The sequence below is a fragment of the Vicia villosa genome, linkage group LG2, assembly GCF_029867415.1.
Source record: "Vicia villosa cultivar HV-30 ecotype Madison, WI linkage group LG2, Vvil1.0, whole genome shotgun sequence".
In the NCBI taxonomy this organism is placed as follows: domain Eukaryota; kingdom Viridiplantae; phylum Streptophyta; class Magnoliopsida; order Fabales; family Fabaceae; genus Vicia; species Vicia villosa.
The window spans coordinates 179,540,569-179,556,798 of NC_081181.1; the positions used below are offsets into that span (position 1 = coordinate 179,540,569).

At 34.7% G+C, this 16,230-nt stretch overlaps 1 protein-coding gene across 1 annotated transcript; it reads left to right on the plus strand.

Moving 5' to 3' along the window:
* Positions 1-9,774: 9,774 nt before the first annotated feature.
* On the plus strand, positions 9,775-11,800 carry LOC131653131 (sm-like protein LSM3A). Its single transcript, XM_058923200.1, has 3 exons — positions 9,775-10,034; positions 10,121-10,216; positions 11,460-11,800. Exons 1-3 carry the CDS (start codon positions 9,915-9,917, stop codon positions 11,538-11,540), a joined length of 297 nt encoding a protein of 98 aa, XP_058779183.1. The 5' UTR covers positions 9,775-9,914; the 3' UTR covers positions 11,541-11,800.
* The last annotated feature ends 4,430 nt before the right edge of the window (positions 11,801-16,230 follow it).

Below are 16,230 nucleotides of genomic sequence, written 5' to 3' on the forward strand. Positions count from 1 at the left end.
AAACCTTCATTTGTGTTTAACTCAAACTTTCTGAACTTCACTTTTCCTTCGTTATCAATCAAGGATGAATAATATTTGATCTTAATCAAGGAGACTCAAAGAATATGATTTGCAAATTGACAAAATCCATTTATGGACTAAAACAGGCGTCTAGTCAGTGGTACCACAAGTTGCATGAAGTAATTATCTCATTTGGTTTTAAGTTGAATCTTGTTGAAGATTATGTGTATAACAAATTTAGTGGGAGCAAGTACATTTTTCTGGTACTATATGTTGATGACATATTGCTTGTCGCCAATGATATAGGCATGATGCATGAAACCAAGAAATTTCTATCAAGAACATTTGAAATGAAAGATATTGGTGACGCCTCCTTTGTATTAGGAATTCAGATGCATCGAGACTAATCTCGAGGTATTCTAGGATTATCACAAAGGAGCTATATCGAAAAGGTACTTAAAAGGTTTGGCATGTAGGAATGTAAATCAGGGGATATTCCAATTGCTAAGGGAGACAATGTAGGGAGATATTGCTAAGGGAGATATTGTGCTCAAATGGAAACTTAAAAATTCAAGAAATGCAAAAGATTCCTTACGCGTGAGCTGTAGGGAGTCTGATGTATGCCCAAGTATGTACGCTTCTGGATATTGCTTTCATAGTTGGGATGTTAATTATATATTTGAACAACCCAGGAATGGATCATTGGAAAGCATCCAAAAAGGTTATGAGGTATTTAAAGAGAAGAAAAGACTATATGCTCACATATAGGAGGTCAGGCCAGTTAGAGATCATTGGATACTCTGACTTAGATTTTGATGGATGCGCAGACAGTAAACGATCCACTTCAGGTTATATCTACATGTTGGTTGGTTGTGTAGTTTCTTGGCGTAATGCCAAGCAAACTCTTACAGCTTCATCCATTATGGCAGCAAAGTCTATAGCATGTTATGAGACATTCAAACATGGGATTTTGCTAAGGAGTCTTGTCACTGGACTGTGAATTTGTCATATATTATAAATTTTGAGTGTTCTTTTAAAGTCTGCATATCTAAATAATTTCCTTTATTTCAATGTACAAGTACGGTTTAAAACGCTACTTCTATTCTTTAAAGTTAAAACTTTTATTTTTTTAAAAGGTACACTAATGATGAATTCAAACTAAAAGAAATTAAAACTGGTAAGAACACATCTTAAGAATGATAAAATATAATTAGTTCTATCATTGTTTTAATACAGTGGTTTTATCGGGCTGAAATAAAGGAGTCTGTTTTTTTTCTCATATATGATTGTTTTTAAATACTCTAACTGATTGGAATGTCTATCTATTTTATTTTGGATGTAGACAGTGAAAGATGTAGATATGATTTTAAAAAAATGAGATTGGTGTATTCTTGCTCATTGCTGATCTTGGTCTTTTATTAAAAAATATGTTGTTTCTTAACTTTATATAAAAGGATAATTTCGTCAACTTTTAATAAAGTCAATTAAATTGTTCAAATTAATAGAAATTTAAAATTTTCATGGTTTCAAATAGAAAAAATATATATGTTATTATATTTTATATGTCACTTATTTATCTCATCTTTACGATATATATATATATATATGGGACGACTCAAGTGAGAACAGTTGGTTATTATGAGAAATGAGAATAATGAATCATGACCATTAAATTTTGATTTGTTGATTTTAATGGACTGAATTGGTTTTTCTTTCTAGGATAAAGTTTAATTATCTCAATCTATCATTTACTATGTTAAATTGGTCTCGAGAATATTTTTTTTATAAAACCGAAAGTATATTTACAGTACGCACTTTTTTTATTTAAGTTGCACTTACAAAATATTTTTTAATTAATTAGTAATGGAAACATAAAGTTATTGATTAAAATATTTTTTAATTAATTATACATTAATTATTATTTTTTCACGGATACCAGACATTTTTCTATTAAAAAATATACATCTGAAATGCGCGTCCATACCAAAACCCGTACATCAATTTTTTTATTAATTATATATTTAATTGTTATTTTTTTACGGGTATCAAACATTTTTCTATTAAAAAATATACATATGAAACAAATGCGCGTCATGTACCAGAACTCATGCATCAAATATATTTTTATTAATTATACATTCAGTTATTATTTTTTCACGGGTACCAAATAGTTTTCTATTAAAAAGTGTATTTCTGAAACGAATGCGCGTCCCATACTAGAACTCGTGCGAACGCACGGATTTGTTACTAGTTATATTATAAAAAGAATAAGAAAATTATAAGTGATTGATCACACGTGACATTAAAAAAATTAAATAAATAGTCGGTCAACACGTTATCTAAAAATCTTTACTTGGCGCCATATGAATATTTAAATATAAAGAATTAAAACGACAAAAAATTTATATTTCTATGTCGGAATCTCGAATATTTTACGAGAGTAAAAGCGAAAATCGTTCATATGACAAGATAGAAAAGTGCTATTAATCCAAAAATAAATTATTGATAAAAAGTTAATTATAATTAAATCATAATTGAGTAATCTAAAGGGACAAATATGGCCAATGGATGTAAGTAAAAGACTTTTATTGTATAAAACTAATATTGCGAAGCCTTTCTTGATGCTCTAGAGTTAAAGAAAAAAAAGACTATAAATTGATAAAGAAAAGTAAGTGTTTCTTAGTTGATAAAAAAGAGAAAAAATGAATAAAATTCTTATATCTATCTACGCAATGATTCCCTTAATCTACGCAAAGACTGTAAATGTCGTGGCCTTAGGTAAGCAATTTCTTACATCAATTTCAAATTTTATTCTTAACATTTTATATATTTTACATCCCTTTCATTAACACATGTGTCTTCTGGTTTTACATCATAGGATCATGTTATCATTGTCTGGGAGCAATTGATTGTGCTCCTTCATTGTGCCCCTTCCCTAATATGAAAGTAATTTGTAGTAGTAATGTTTGTATGTGCATGATATTCAACTTCGATTAAGTTAAAAGTTCATTTTAGGATAACACTACTACAATTTTATTTACTTGTTAAAATATTGGCATTCCTATGATGACTTGAACAGTTTGATTATCATTACGTGAATATTTCAATTTTCTTGTCATGCTATAAAGGGAATTAAATATAGTGTGCAAGTGATAACATCTTTGAGAATACAATTAGTACTAGTATCTTTAGAACATCGTAGATATCTCCCACACAAAAGTTTAGAAATTTTAACAAGTCTATGTGTGTGGAGAATACGAATTGTGTATCTCCCACACAAAAGTTTAGAAATCTTAAATAAGGAATCGATAAAATATAAAATAGAATAAAAATTAAACGCCAAAAGGTAAATAAACCAGGTTAACATAAACGCCAAAAAGAATATAGTTTACTAAAATGTACATTAATTAATGTAACTATACAAGTAAGTACTAGTAAAGTTTTACTTCTATAAAATATGAATTGTTTAAACCAAGCGTTTGGGCTCGAGTGGCAAACGAGTCTCTGCAAAGGACGATATTCAATGAATATCGAGTTCGATTTCTGGTAGAAACAACGCTTGGCCAGTGCACGTGCCTCCGTAGCACGAGCCGGATTAGTCGATCTACTATGTAGGTCGGAACCGGTGCGAAAGCAAAAAAAAGAATTGTTTACTTCTTGATGTTCTACAACTGTTTATTTTTTGACATGAATGAGAGTGTTATGCATAGAATACATAGTACAAGTCTTCCGTTTTAGTAGGAACTCCCGCTTCACGCTTGAGGATGCTCATCTGGGGATTTTTGATTTCTGCTTGGGGATGAGAGCCATTTGAATGATTGATCTTGATGTACCCTGACTGGGGATAACGGAAATGAATAAACCATGTTGGAGGAGGAATTAAAGATAGCTACTTGAAGATTACTTTGTGGGGATATGATCATGTGACACTGGCTCTGTGGGAAGGCATGGATGTCTTGAACATTTCCCCTAGTGTTTATAGTGACTCCCATTCCTGGGCTTGTGTTAATTGAGGCACCAATGAGTATTGGTCAACGTGTCAACTGGACTTGCCTAGACTTGCCCCTGCTAGTAGGGATTTTGGAAAGATTTGCCTCGCAAGGACTTTATGAGATGTGTACTATGGCTGACATGCCCCTAGTAATCATAAACTAAGGATGATGCCCCTGACTGATCGAGAGGTAGCTTCAGATCCACTTGGGTGCATGCCCCTGATTGTTTGGCATTCTTGAGAGATTCTTGGAATCTTGACTTAATTGCCCCAGATTGATTGGACAAAGCATGTCATGCCCCTTGTATACATTGCTTCTGGAGTGATCTTGTCTGTCGGGATAACTGTTAGTCATTAGTCGTACCCTATGCAGATTCTTCCTGTTGCTAACATTTGAAATTATGCAGCAGAATATGTTTAATAATGAATTCATGAGATGCAATGCATATGTCTGTCTTGAGTTTTTTTGAAAAATATTAAAATAGGAGATGTAAAAGCGTGATATTTGTAAAAACGTGATGTTTGTAAGAACGAAATATCAACTCATCATTTTTGGTAAACCTTAAGGAGTCAGGATACCCTTTTGGTGACAGTATGCTTTCGAACTAACCATGCTTCAGTTAGGACTTTCGAGGGTTGTAATGTGGCTTGGTTCACGGTTTAAGAAACAAAGGATAATGGCTCAAAGTTTATTTGTATCCATCTCAATCTTCATGATGTTCTTCGATCCTATGCTCAGTTAACTTTGTGTTTAAGTCTTAGCAGAGCTTGAAGTCATACCACTGACATTTGATGATGGTTAAAGTACTGAAAGCTTATTTGGACAGACAATCATCCTTTCTTGTAATGTTTTCTTTTGTCGAGGATTTGCAGTGACCTCTTTTTTGACTTTGTTGTCCCTAACTTTTGCCTGAACTGTTTATTTTGAGATTACAGTCAGCGGGATATTTCGATTTTCGATAAGTCTCCTTCATAGGTTTTGACTTAATAGTTCTTTTTTCCTTTTGATAGATGTTGACTGTCTGACTTAACGGTTACGGGAACCCATCATTATTAGTGTAAACAACGGCTTGTATAATTGAGTTAACTGAATAACTACCCTGCCCCAGGTTATGATTAAAGGGTTTCAATTTGCACGTGAAAGAAAACTCCTACTTCTTAGGCTCAAAGGGGTTGACAAGGGATTAACATCCTTATATCTCCATTGTTTAGGAATTGAAACAATGCTTGTACATCGTCAGCATAGTCTGTTCAAAAGCATCACTGTATGAGGTTGCGACATCGTCTTCGTCATCCTTCCTCAAAAGGTTTACAACTTAGCATGAGTTGAATATCACAAAACATATGCAAAGTAAAGACACAATTTAAATGAGTGATAGCGAAATAATTTTTTCAAGACAAACATATGCAATGCACTAATGATAATTAATAAAACAGATAATGTCTATCATAAGTCGAATGTTAAACAGACAGAATAGAAATTGCACATGAAAATAAGTCTAATGATTAAAAAGTTTATCCTTCTAGACATTTGATCGGTCACCATTTTACACTCAATTTCATCATGAATTCGACACACAATCGTCATGTTTGGTAACACTTTGTGTTTGTTTTCCAATGTTTTCTTTAATTTATCTAGTTATAAGTTTATTTGTTTGAAATTTGTTTTTGTGCCATTCTCTTTGTCAATTAGGTGCTTTTGATCTCGTTTGGTAATGGTTTCAGGTTAGCTTCGGAGTGATGGAAGATCGCATGTCCAAGAGGTGTGCAAAAAGGAAGCAAGAAGCAAAAAGGAGCAAGGAGGCAGAGGCGGACACGGTCTGACCGTGTCACCTGACACGGCCGTGTCAGACCTCCTGAAGAAACTCACCCCTAAGACCAGAAGCTGACACGGTCTGCCCGTGTCAAGTGACACGGCCGTGTCAGCTGTGCGGACAGAATTTCTGAATTTTGGTTTTTCCAATCTTTTTAAAGTCTAGGGGCAGTTTGGGTATTGCGGCTGAGATCTGAAAACCTAGAGGGATTAAAAGAGGATTGAGAGACAAGGAGAAGTGACTTTTGATCGTACGAAAGAATTCCAGAAGAGAGCAAGATAGCGTTATCAAGGTTGTGGAAGACGAAGAGATTCAACGGTGGAAACCATTGAAGATCAGAGTTCTCCTAATCTTTTGTAAATGTCTAAACTTTCTGATTTTGGTTTCTTGAATATTATGAGAGGCTAAACCCCCCAATGACAGGGGGTGTCCCTGATTTGCATTGTAATGACTCTGAATATCGTTGTTCTTTAATCAAGCTTTCATATTTTGCAATTTAATTGTTTAATGTTTTTATTGCTTTCTTTGTCGGCAAAACAAGATTGATCCACGGTTAACAATCTGTAGGACTACGGTTGTTAAGGTTTTTAAACAATTAAATCTTATTGTTATCACCTAGGCCTAGGGGTACCGTAAGGTTATTTGAAAAATTCTTGATTATTTACATCTTTGGTTCACAAACCTTTGTTTCTAAGGACTTAGGCATTAGGATTGCAAACCAAAAGGTTTTCACTAAGGACTTAGGAAAACACCCTTAAGAACAAATAGTTGCATCATATGAACTTGTTAAAGAGATCTTATTACAGAGTCATTAGAAGGCTGATCATACACCTACCTTGGCATTACTCTAAATTTATACACAAAAGCATTTTACTTTCAGCTTATTTATTTGAATTTTATTATTCCAATATAAAAACCCCATATGCTCTTTTGTTTAATTGACTGTTTACAATAATTTATCTTTCCTACGCAATCCTCGTGATCGATACTTGGGGTAAAACCCATTATTACTACATCGGTGAAAATAGTACACTTGCTATTTTTCCGATCAACATTAATCAGTCTTGTCGTGATTAGGCATGGGAGCAGTGATCACTACAGGAGTCTTGGGAGGGTTGAATTCGATTTCCCGAGCATCAATCATATCTTGGATCTTGTACTTCAATGGCCAACAATCATTTGTATCATGTCCAGGGCTATTGGAATGATATGTGCACCTTGCATTGGGCTTATAGCTAGGAGCGGAAGTGTTGGGCTTCACAGGAGGGTCCCTTACAGTAATCAAGTTTGCCTTCAGCAGATGTTGCAGTACCTGAGCCAGCGACATATTGATCTTTGTGAACTGACACCTAGGTACACCTGGTTTGCTTCGTTGTTGTGGAACTGCTTCAACAGATAGGTTGCGTTCATTACGACCTTTCTAGTCGTACATAGCATTAGCCATATGAGGCTTCTCAAGTGAGTTGAAGTCAATGATCTTGTCGTCAATTAAGTCTTGAATCCTATGCTTCAATAGTCCACAATCTTCAGTATCATGACCAGGACTGTTCGAATGATAAGCACATCTTGCATTATACTTGTACCCAGGAGCAGGATTGGCAGGAACTGAATATGGAGGCAATAGAGTTATCAAGTTCTGATTGAGCAGTTGTTGCAGAACTTGAGACAGCGGCATGTGCAATGGAGTAAATGATCGCTTAGGTTTGGATTTCCGATTATCTTTACTACCTTGATGCTTATGTTGATTCTTCTCCTTCTCGATCAGAAGTGCCTTGAATTCTTCTTGCCCCTAGGCCAAGTTAAGGATCATCTCCTGGAACTGGTTGTTCTGAGCTTGAAGATTTCTGACAGATTGCTCGAGATTCATGATGCTGAAATAAACAGCGAGGAAGGATGAGAAACCTGTGGTAGGAAACCTGTTATGTGATGTTATGAATGCAGATGCAATGTTTTCAAGGATCTTTAGGGAGGAGATTGTAATCACTTAATGTCAGAGCTGACCCCGAATCGAACTATATTGATGGTGAAAAATAAAAAAAATTGTTTGCTTTTATTTTTCTCTTTTAAATAATCTACGTGATTGTGGTTGATTAACAGTTATCAATTTTTTTTATAAGCATTAATGGTTATCCATGTCTGAGTCGAGCTTTTTCTATTATTATTATTAATTTGTTTTTAGATGAGTTGTTTGAGGGCTTAAAAATTCTTAACAAGTTGTTTTATCCGCGTTAGGTGGGTCGAGTCGTCTCCCCACTCAGGTTCATGCTGGTCTTGAAGTCAAGATAGCTTACCTCTATCTTTTCCTGACAGACTTATCTGGCCTCATTTTGGGTCGCTTAAAGCCTACTCACTTCTTATAGAGTATTCTTTAGGGTATTGGTGAGGTTCCTATTTATAGGGTCGTCTCATTAGGCCTAAATGTTACTTTGAAATATATATATATATATACCGGTACACCGTCCCTAAGCACAAGACGTGTAAGAGAATAGATCTTTGAGTGGAATACCATGACATTACACAGTCCCTAAGCACGAGGCGTGTAAGGGCGAAGATCTTTGAGTAGAAGACCATAACAATGCTAGGTCCCAAAGCACGAGGCGTGCAAGAGACAAGTACTATGAGTGAACGACCATGACATTATATCATCTTACAAGCACAATGCGTCTAATGGTGAAGTGCTTTTAATGGAAGACCATGAGATTACAAAGTTCCCCAAGCATGAGGCGTGTAACATGAGATTACAAAGATCCCCATGAAAAACATAGTGAAACTTGGGAAGATCGCAAATTAATTGGAAAAATCCCAAATTAAATGAAATATTCCGTAGCTATATCTACGGAAGATTTTGAAAATAGAGTTTTCCGTAAATATACCTACGAAGTATTCTGTTATATTTTAAATCAATTACATTTCACTCAAAAACTCACTTTTTATAATAGAAATGGAACATCAAATTATAGTAAATCAAAATAGTGCAACTTTGATTTACTATAATTTGATGTTCCATTTTTGTTAAAGAAATTTGAGTTTAGGAGTGAAATGTAGTTGATTCCTAAGTTTTAACGCTCCCGTAGATGCACCTACGGAAAAAACTAATTTTTTTTTTTTAAAAAATGTGCTTGTGAAAGTACATCTACGAAACTAGAGAGACAATTTTGACAACTCGCATGGTGGGTGAGAGATTCAAGAGGTAGGGTAAGATTATGGGTGTTCATTGGTTCTGGTAAATCCAAACCAAACCATAGTGTTTGGGTTGGATATATTTTCAGTTCAAGCAAGAATCGAACCAAACCAATGAAATTCAATGTCAATTAGTTCGAATTTTCAATTTTCTACCCGTAAACCCAACCCAAACCAACCATAATTAACTATCATGAAAATTACTATCAAACATTCAACTTCAAAAAAAAAAAAAAGTGAAATCTCGTATATGGACAAGTTATGTTATTTTAATTTGTTATTAGAAAATTGTCCGTGTATTGTGAATTTGTGGTAATAGAAAATAGTGCTATAAAACACATTCATTATCATACTAACTCAAATAGCTAATTATATATCCAAAACCTTTTATGTTAGATATTTTTGAATCTAATATGGAAAAATTGTTAGTCTAATATTTACAATTGAACACAATTAATCCTATATTTTTTTTATATTATTATGAAAAATCAATTTCCATAAATAAATTATTTTTTTCAAATATTTTTGTATTTTTTATCTACCCGATCAATCCAATCCAAACCAACCTGTTGTTTCTCGGTTCGGTTTGAATTTTATCGGAAAAAATTTCAAATCCAATCCAAATCAATCCATATAAACATCGAATTCTTTTAAAACCGAATTAAACCGGTCTGCGAACACAACTAGGTAAGATATTTTCAGAATAAATTGCTAAGAAAAACTCAATTAACCACTCATAATTTATTAAATAAAAAAGATAAATAAAACAACGATAGTAATAAGACCCTGAGAAAGGCCCGATATATGGCTTAAGAAAACCCTAATTTCAATTTCTACTGATTTTATTCCTCTTCTACCCTAACAAAACAACGATAAATTGAAGCGTGTTCTAGAACAGAAGTACAGAACCACTGATAGAGTGAGAGAGAATGGCAGGGACAGAGGAAGAAAGCGCAGTGAAGGAGCCTTTGGATCTCATACGACTCAGTCTCGACGAACGTATCTATGTCAAACTCCGTTCTGATAGAGAGCTTCGTGGCAAGCTTCACGTAATTGCTTCTTCTTTTTCTTTTTATCTCTCGTTCTTATTACACATTTTTAGTACCTGTTTTTCAATTTCATCTTCGATTTGCAGGCTTATGATCAGCATCTTAATATGATTCTTGGTGATGTTGAAGAAATTGTTACCACTGTTGAAATTGATGATGAGACATATGAAGAAATTGTTAGGGTAAGCACTTTTTATTTACTCATTCTGCAAAAATTGAAAATTGTATTAGTTTACTGTTATTTGTTAATAATAATTACCATTTTTATGGAAGTATCTGTGATTACATTCTCCGGTTTTGGTTAATTTTTTTTATAGAACTAAAACCCTCCAATTCAAGTTACTCAAAAAATGAATGAGTGGAGTGTTTTAGAGGACTTTGGAAAATTTCCAAATTATTCTCCTCATTTTATAATCCTCTCAAAATAAAGCAAATATTAGTTATAAGCCATTACCTCTCCTCTAAAAACACTCTCCCTAATAAGGTGAAGAATTCTCATTCCCTTTACCATATGGAGAAACTTTGAATAAAATTTGGTTGTGGAAACATCTTTTGGAAATGAGTGCACCTGAATGTTGTGCATATTGATGAGTATAATAGTGAAAGTTAGTCACTTCTAGCTAGTTTTAAAACTAGATTATTGGCTTTTTCTTTCCACTATTGGTCTTGTGATTTCAGGACTTTGATATCAACTAAGTTGTTACCTGACTATTTGCTTGACCGAGTTGCTATTGGTATAATGAAAATTGTCTTTCCCTAAGTGCTATAGCGGAATAGCGTAGCAGTGGTAGGGTTTCAATGTCTGTGAGCTGCTGTCAACAGCAGTGGTTGTAGAGGCTGCTAATTGCGGCCCCAAACCGCTATTGCAGCTGCTCTTGCGTCTGCTATTAGAATTTTGGAGATAAATTCATCAATTTTTTTTTTCAAAACTACTTTCTTTTTTAAGGGTTTAAATTTCAATCTGAACCATTTGAAGAGTAATGGTTTGTTCTTGCTCACAAATAATTGTCCTGCCCTTCCTACATTTTGTTCTGTTTTATTCTTCTTCTTTGCTCAAATTTTATTACTCTATACTTTAGGTTATTTAACTATTAAGTATGATGGTCTCTTTAATTTCGTGTCTTAGTATATTTTTGAGTATTTATGTTTGCTTTGTACCCTGGGTTTTAGTCTTTGCAATTGCGGCTATCCCGCTATCTGCTATAGCATTTTAGAGAGTGATTTTACACAATGCTATTTGTGATTAACAACATAGCCTAACTTACAACACCCCAGATCAGAAAAGGATGCCATTGAATTTTGTTTGTCTAGGAAATACTACATGCATAGTAATGATCTCTAATTTGCTCCAACCATCAAAATAGTCCTCTTCTTGTTTTGAATATGCTTTTCCTTGAATGATTTTTGTTTTTCTTCTGATTGCAGACTACAAAGAGGACAGTTCCTTTTCTGTTTGTTAGGGGAGATGGGGTGATATTGGTTTCCCCACCATTGAGGACTGCATAACATTTATGATGGATTAAAGAATCATTTTAATGTCAACTATTGCAGACACTGTATAATTTAACTAGTGACCTTATTGCTTATGATTATACTATCTTCAGTTGGCATGTTTGCTAGTGTTCTTAACATTCAGGTTTTATATTCTCTTTTTTAGCACGAGAATCTTAGTAAGCTCTTGAACAAGGCTTTTTGCTGCAGCTTGGAGCTGTCAATTACATAATAGTAGCTCCATATAATCCAGCAATAGTTCTTGATTTGGTGTATTTTCTGTTTATTTTTTCTTTTTTACCTTCAGTTACTTGGGAGATCTTGACTAGGACAATTAATAGGTGTGGTATTCCTTCGGAATTTTTAAAACAAAAGTAAATATTTTTTAAAATTTGATCTGGTGTATTCAAAATTGTGTTTAAACATTCTGTTTGGTCAATAAATTATGGTTAAATATAAGTATATATGATTGGAAGATCCATTTTATACTTATGAAATCCTGCATGAGAAATATGTATGGATTAGAAGTCAATTGATTGTAAAATGGAAGCAGATACTATTATATTAACTAAAACATTGTCATTCATATGTTTTAGAGTCTACATTTTTTCATCTTTTTTTCCGTCCCAGACATGTCTTCCAGTATGGCCAGATAAAGAGGCAACAACGACAAGCTTGACGGGCCTCCTCTGAAACATGTGTCGGAGTGCATCTTGTGCCTCGGGTGCCTTGGGTTCCTCGGGGCTTGAGTAGGTGAAACCTGCTTGCTACGGGATGACAGAGACGGAGATGCATGAGTAGGTGACACCTCTCTCTTACGGGAAGATGAAGGAAGAGACGCTTGAAATAAGCAGACGCCTTTGCATCAACGGGGCTAGAAACAACAGGTGCATGGGGTGGTTGAGTTTTTTTCCCTCCGAACCGGTGCATGCGGGAGGTTTCTATCTAGATGATGAGAAAGTGCCTCGCCGGACAAAGGCAACTCCGAGGGTCCTAAGGATTTAATGGTCACCCTCAAGCTACGTCCTCGATGAAGTCGACCACCCGACGATACATAAACGAGAAAATATCAGGCGGGATGCTTTGATATCTTGTCCAACCGAATGGGACACCTTAAAGAAGAGAAGTGCCTCCCACGGAGCCTCGAGGGAGGACAGGTACCAATGACTCAGGACGTCGTCCATCCACAATAGGGTTGCTATTTAATGTATATCTATTTAGTCATTTTATTTTATTTTTTTGTAACGAATTCAATTCATTATTAATATAAATATTCTTATATCTTCTCTTTCTTCCTCTGATGCAAGCTTCTTTGTCTCTCTTTCTTTTAGAGTGCGTTAAACAAGGGTAATAAAGATGACACATATGAATGAGTACCTGGTATAGACTAAATGCATTCCTACGTATCTGATACGGCTTAAACACATTCCTCACATGACTTCTCATCCGATACAGACTAAACACATTTATGTATATCTGATACAGACAAAATGCATTTATGCGTATTTTGATACAAACTAAACACATTTCTTCATGGTTAACGCACACACTTCGAATCTAACCAATCCAAGGGCGATAGATGGTGAGCCCGAAAACACCTACCCCGATACGAGCCAATCCTCGAGGAAAGGGACATGGATCATACTCTTTTCCAAAAAATGGTCCTCTGTGACATAGAGCGCAGTACAAATATACAACCATATAATTCCAATTTCGTTGATTCCAAGCCTCACCTCAGAGAGAAAAAAGCAACATGTTACCTACATCATAGTAACTAATACGCTATTACAACAAACACTAAAAATAATGAACAAATATAGCGGTAAAAAACAGTAGCTAACGTCATGTAACTTAAAATAGGAATACATTGTCTAAATCAACCACTCATATCTTTATGAGCTTACTTGAAATTCCATAAATTAAGCCTAATTCCATTTTCTATAATCTCTACCATCTAATCTTGACTCATTTCTTAATTCAAATCATAGGACTAGACATTAATATACATATGACCTAAAACATACATACAACATGTATATAATATGACTTAAGATATACATACGATCATGAAGTTTTTACTTTTCTTCCTGAAATTCAATTCGTATAGACAATTCTACAGATTTCAGCAGGACAACCTCAACTTAAAGTTCATGCCCCGACCTCATTAAAAATTCCATTCATAAAAAATTAGTACTCAAATTGAAGGGAATTGAGTTTTCTTTTCAAAATCCAAAACATAATGTGTAACAAAATTACCAAATGAAAGATATTGTCAATATTATGATAAGTTTTGTTAAATTGGTACATAGCTCTCATTTTTATTTCTGTAATATATGTTACAAGAGAGGAATAGGTTAATATATACATGAAAAAATGCTATTTCTAATTATGACCATATCAAGATAATTAACAAATAGTAACTATATTCCTATTTATAGTTCCTAAAATCTTGTTGACAGCTAATGCCAACACTCCCCCTCAAGTTGGTGCATCGAGATCTCTAATGCCCAACTTGTCAAGTGCGTTGTAGAAGTCTCTGCTACATACAACTTTTGTGAGTATATCTGCTAATTGATCTTCAGATTTAACAAACAAAAATCGAATTATCTTTATCTTGGTCTCCAAATTTTGTTTAATAAAGTGTCGATCTACTTCCACGTGTTTTGTCCAATCATGTTGAACCGGATTCTGAGCAATTTCAATTGCATACTTGTTCTCACAAAAAAGGTTCATCGTATTATTCAGAGCAAAGCCAATTTCAATTAACAGTATTCAAAGCCAGAGAAGCTCACAAAGACCTTTAGCCATCCCTCGAAAATCTGCTCCAACACTTGATAATGCTACAACATTTTGTTTCTTACTTTTCCATGTAACCAAATTTCCTCCAACAAAGGTAAAATAACCTGAGGTGGATTTCCTGTTGGTGATATCTCCTGCCCAGTCAACGTGTGTATATCCTTGAATTTGTACCTGATTATTCTTTATGAACATCAAGCCTTTTCCATGCGAGGACTTCAAGTACCACATGGTCCGAATTACCGCGTCCATGTGATCTTTACTCGGGTTGTGCATAAATTGACTTACTACACTTACCGCATACGCTATATCAGGCGTGTATGAGATAAGTAAATAAGTTTGCTAACTAATCTCTAGTACCTTCCTTTGTCTATTGACATTTGGTCTGGATATTCTCCAAGCTGGTGATTTTGGATAATTGGCGTATCTACAAGTTTACAACCTAGTAGCCCAACCTAGGATAGAAGATCCAAGATATATTTTCGTTGAGATAAAAAGATGCCTTTCTTCGACCTAGCAACTTCAATACCTAGAAAATATTTGAGTCCACCTATATTTTTCATCTCAAATTCGATTACCAATTGTTTTTGAAGTTTTGCTATTTCCTCAGGCAGCGATACCCTTTCTGGTGTACACCATATCCCAAAAACAGGCAGTGAATGTCACAAGGATCAAGCTTTGTACGCTGGTTTTTATGTAGGTGAACAAATGCAACACATCCAAAGACTCGAGGTGGCAACATATGTATTGTAGGCAGCGGTACAAATGTAGACAAGGTCTGCAGCGTAGTTTTAAATTCAAAAAGCTTCAATGGCATCTGATTAATGAGATATACTGTTGCAGTAACAACATCAGTCTAATGGTGGTGAGGCACATGTGCTCCATGTAAAAGAGCACAAGCAGTTTCAAGGATGTGGTGATTTTTCCGTTCTGCAATACCATTTTGTTGTGGAGTTTGTGGACACATGGTTTCGTGAATAAGTCTGTGGTTTTTGAAATACTCATGGAATTAGTGATTTACAAACTCCCCGTCATTATCAGAGCGAAGGACCCTAATCTTCTTTGAGTATTGAATTTAAATCATTTTATGGAATTGGTCAAATATGCGCAACACTTCATTTTTTTTGTTTCAACAAATAAATACATGTCATTCGAGTGCAATCATCAACAAATATCACAAACCACTGATAACCAGAGATAGAAGTCTTTGGGGATGGACCCCATACATCAGAATGGATTAAAGCAAAAGGAACATTACTTTTATTCATACTTATTAGAAAAGTGACTCGATGACTCTTAGCTCAAATACAAGCTTCACATTAGAAGTTCAACAAGGATGTATCTGAAAATAAATATGGGAACACATGCTTCAGGTAGCCAAATGAAGGATGGCCTAATCGACGATGCCAGAGTAAAACTTTCTTCATTTTGTTGTTTCTTGGATAATGCATGTGATGCGCCCGACCTACACTAAAATCCTCCATATAGTAAAGTCCTCCTCTCTTAGAACCACGCCCAATGATCTCTCCTTCATGAGAATATCCTGAAGGAAATAGAAAGATGAATAAATTAGCACAACATAATTCAAGTCTTTTGTAACTTGACTTACGGACAATAACTTATGAGATAGAGAGGGAACAAGTAGTGTATTTGAAGGCAAAATGGCTGGTGATAACATAACAATTTCAGCCCCTGTTACCGACGATAAACCACCATTTGCATTGGCAATACTTGAGCGTAGAGGGGTTGAACATTTAGAAAAATCAGCAGCGTCAAATGTCATATGATCCGTAGCTCCGGAATCAAGTATCCAAGCATTAGAGTCATCATCGTGATTAGATCAAATTAGAGCATTACCTTCACTGGAGTGAGAACTTGTTTTTGGAATGAGGGAAAGATGTGGCTCAAC

What these genes read in the sequence shown, in the direction of transcription:
- LOC131653131 (XM_058923200.1), top strand. Translation starts at nt 9,915, where the DNA reads ATGGCAGGGACAGAGGAAGAAAGCGCAGTGAAGGAGCCTTTGGATCTC. An exon ending in AGCTTCGTGGCAAGCTTCAC is followed by an intron (nt 10,035 to 10,120) that starts GTAATTGCTTCT and finishes TTCGATTTGCAG; the next exon opens with GCTTATGATCAGCATCTTAA. An exon ending in CATATGAAGAAATTGTTAGG is followed by an intron (nt 10,217 to 11,459) that starts GTAAGCACTTTT and finishes TTCTGATTGCAG; the next exon opens with ACTACAAAGAGGACAGTTCC.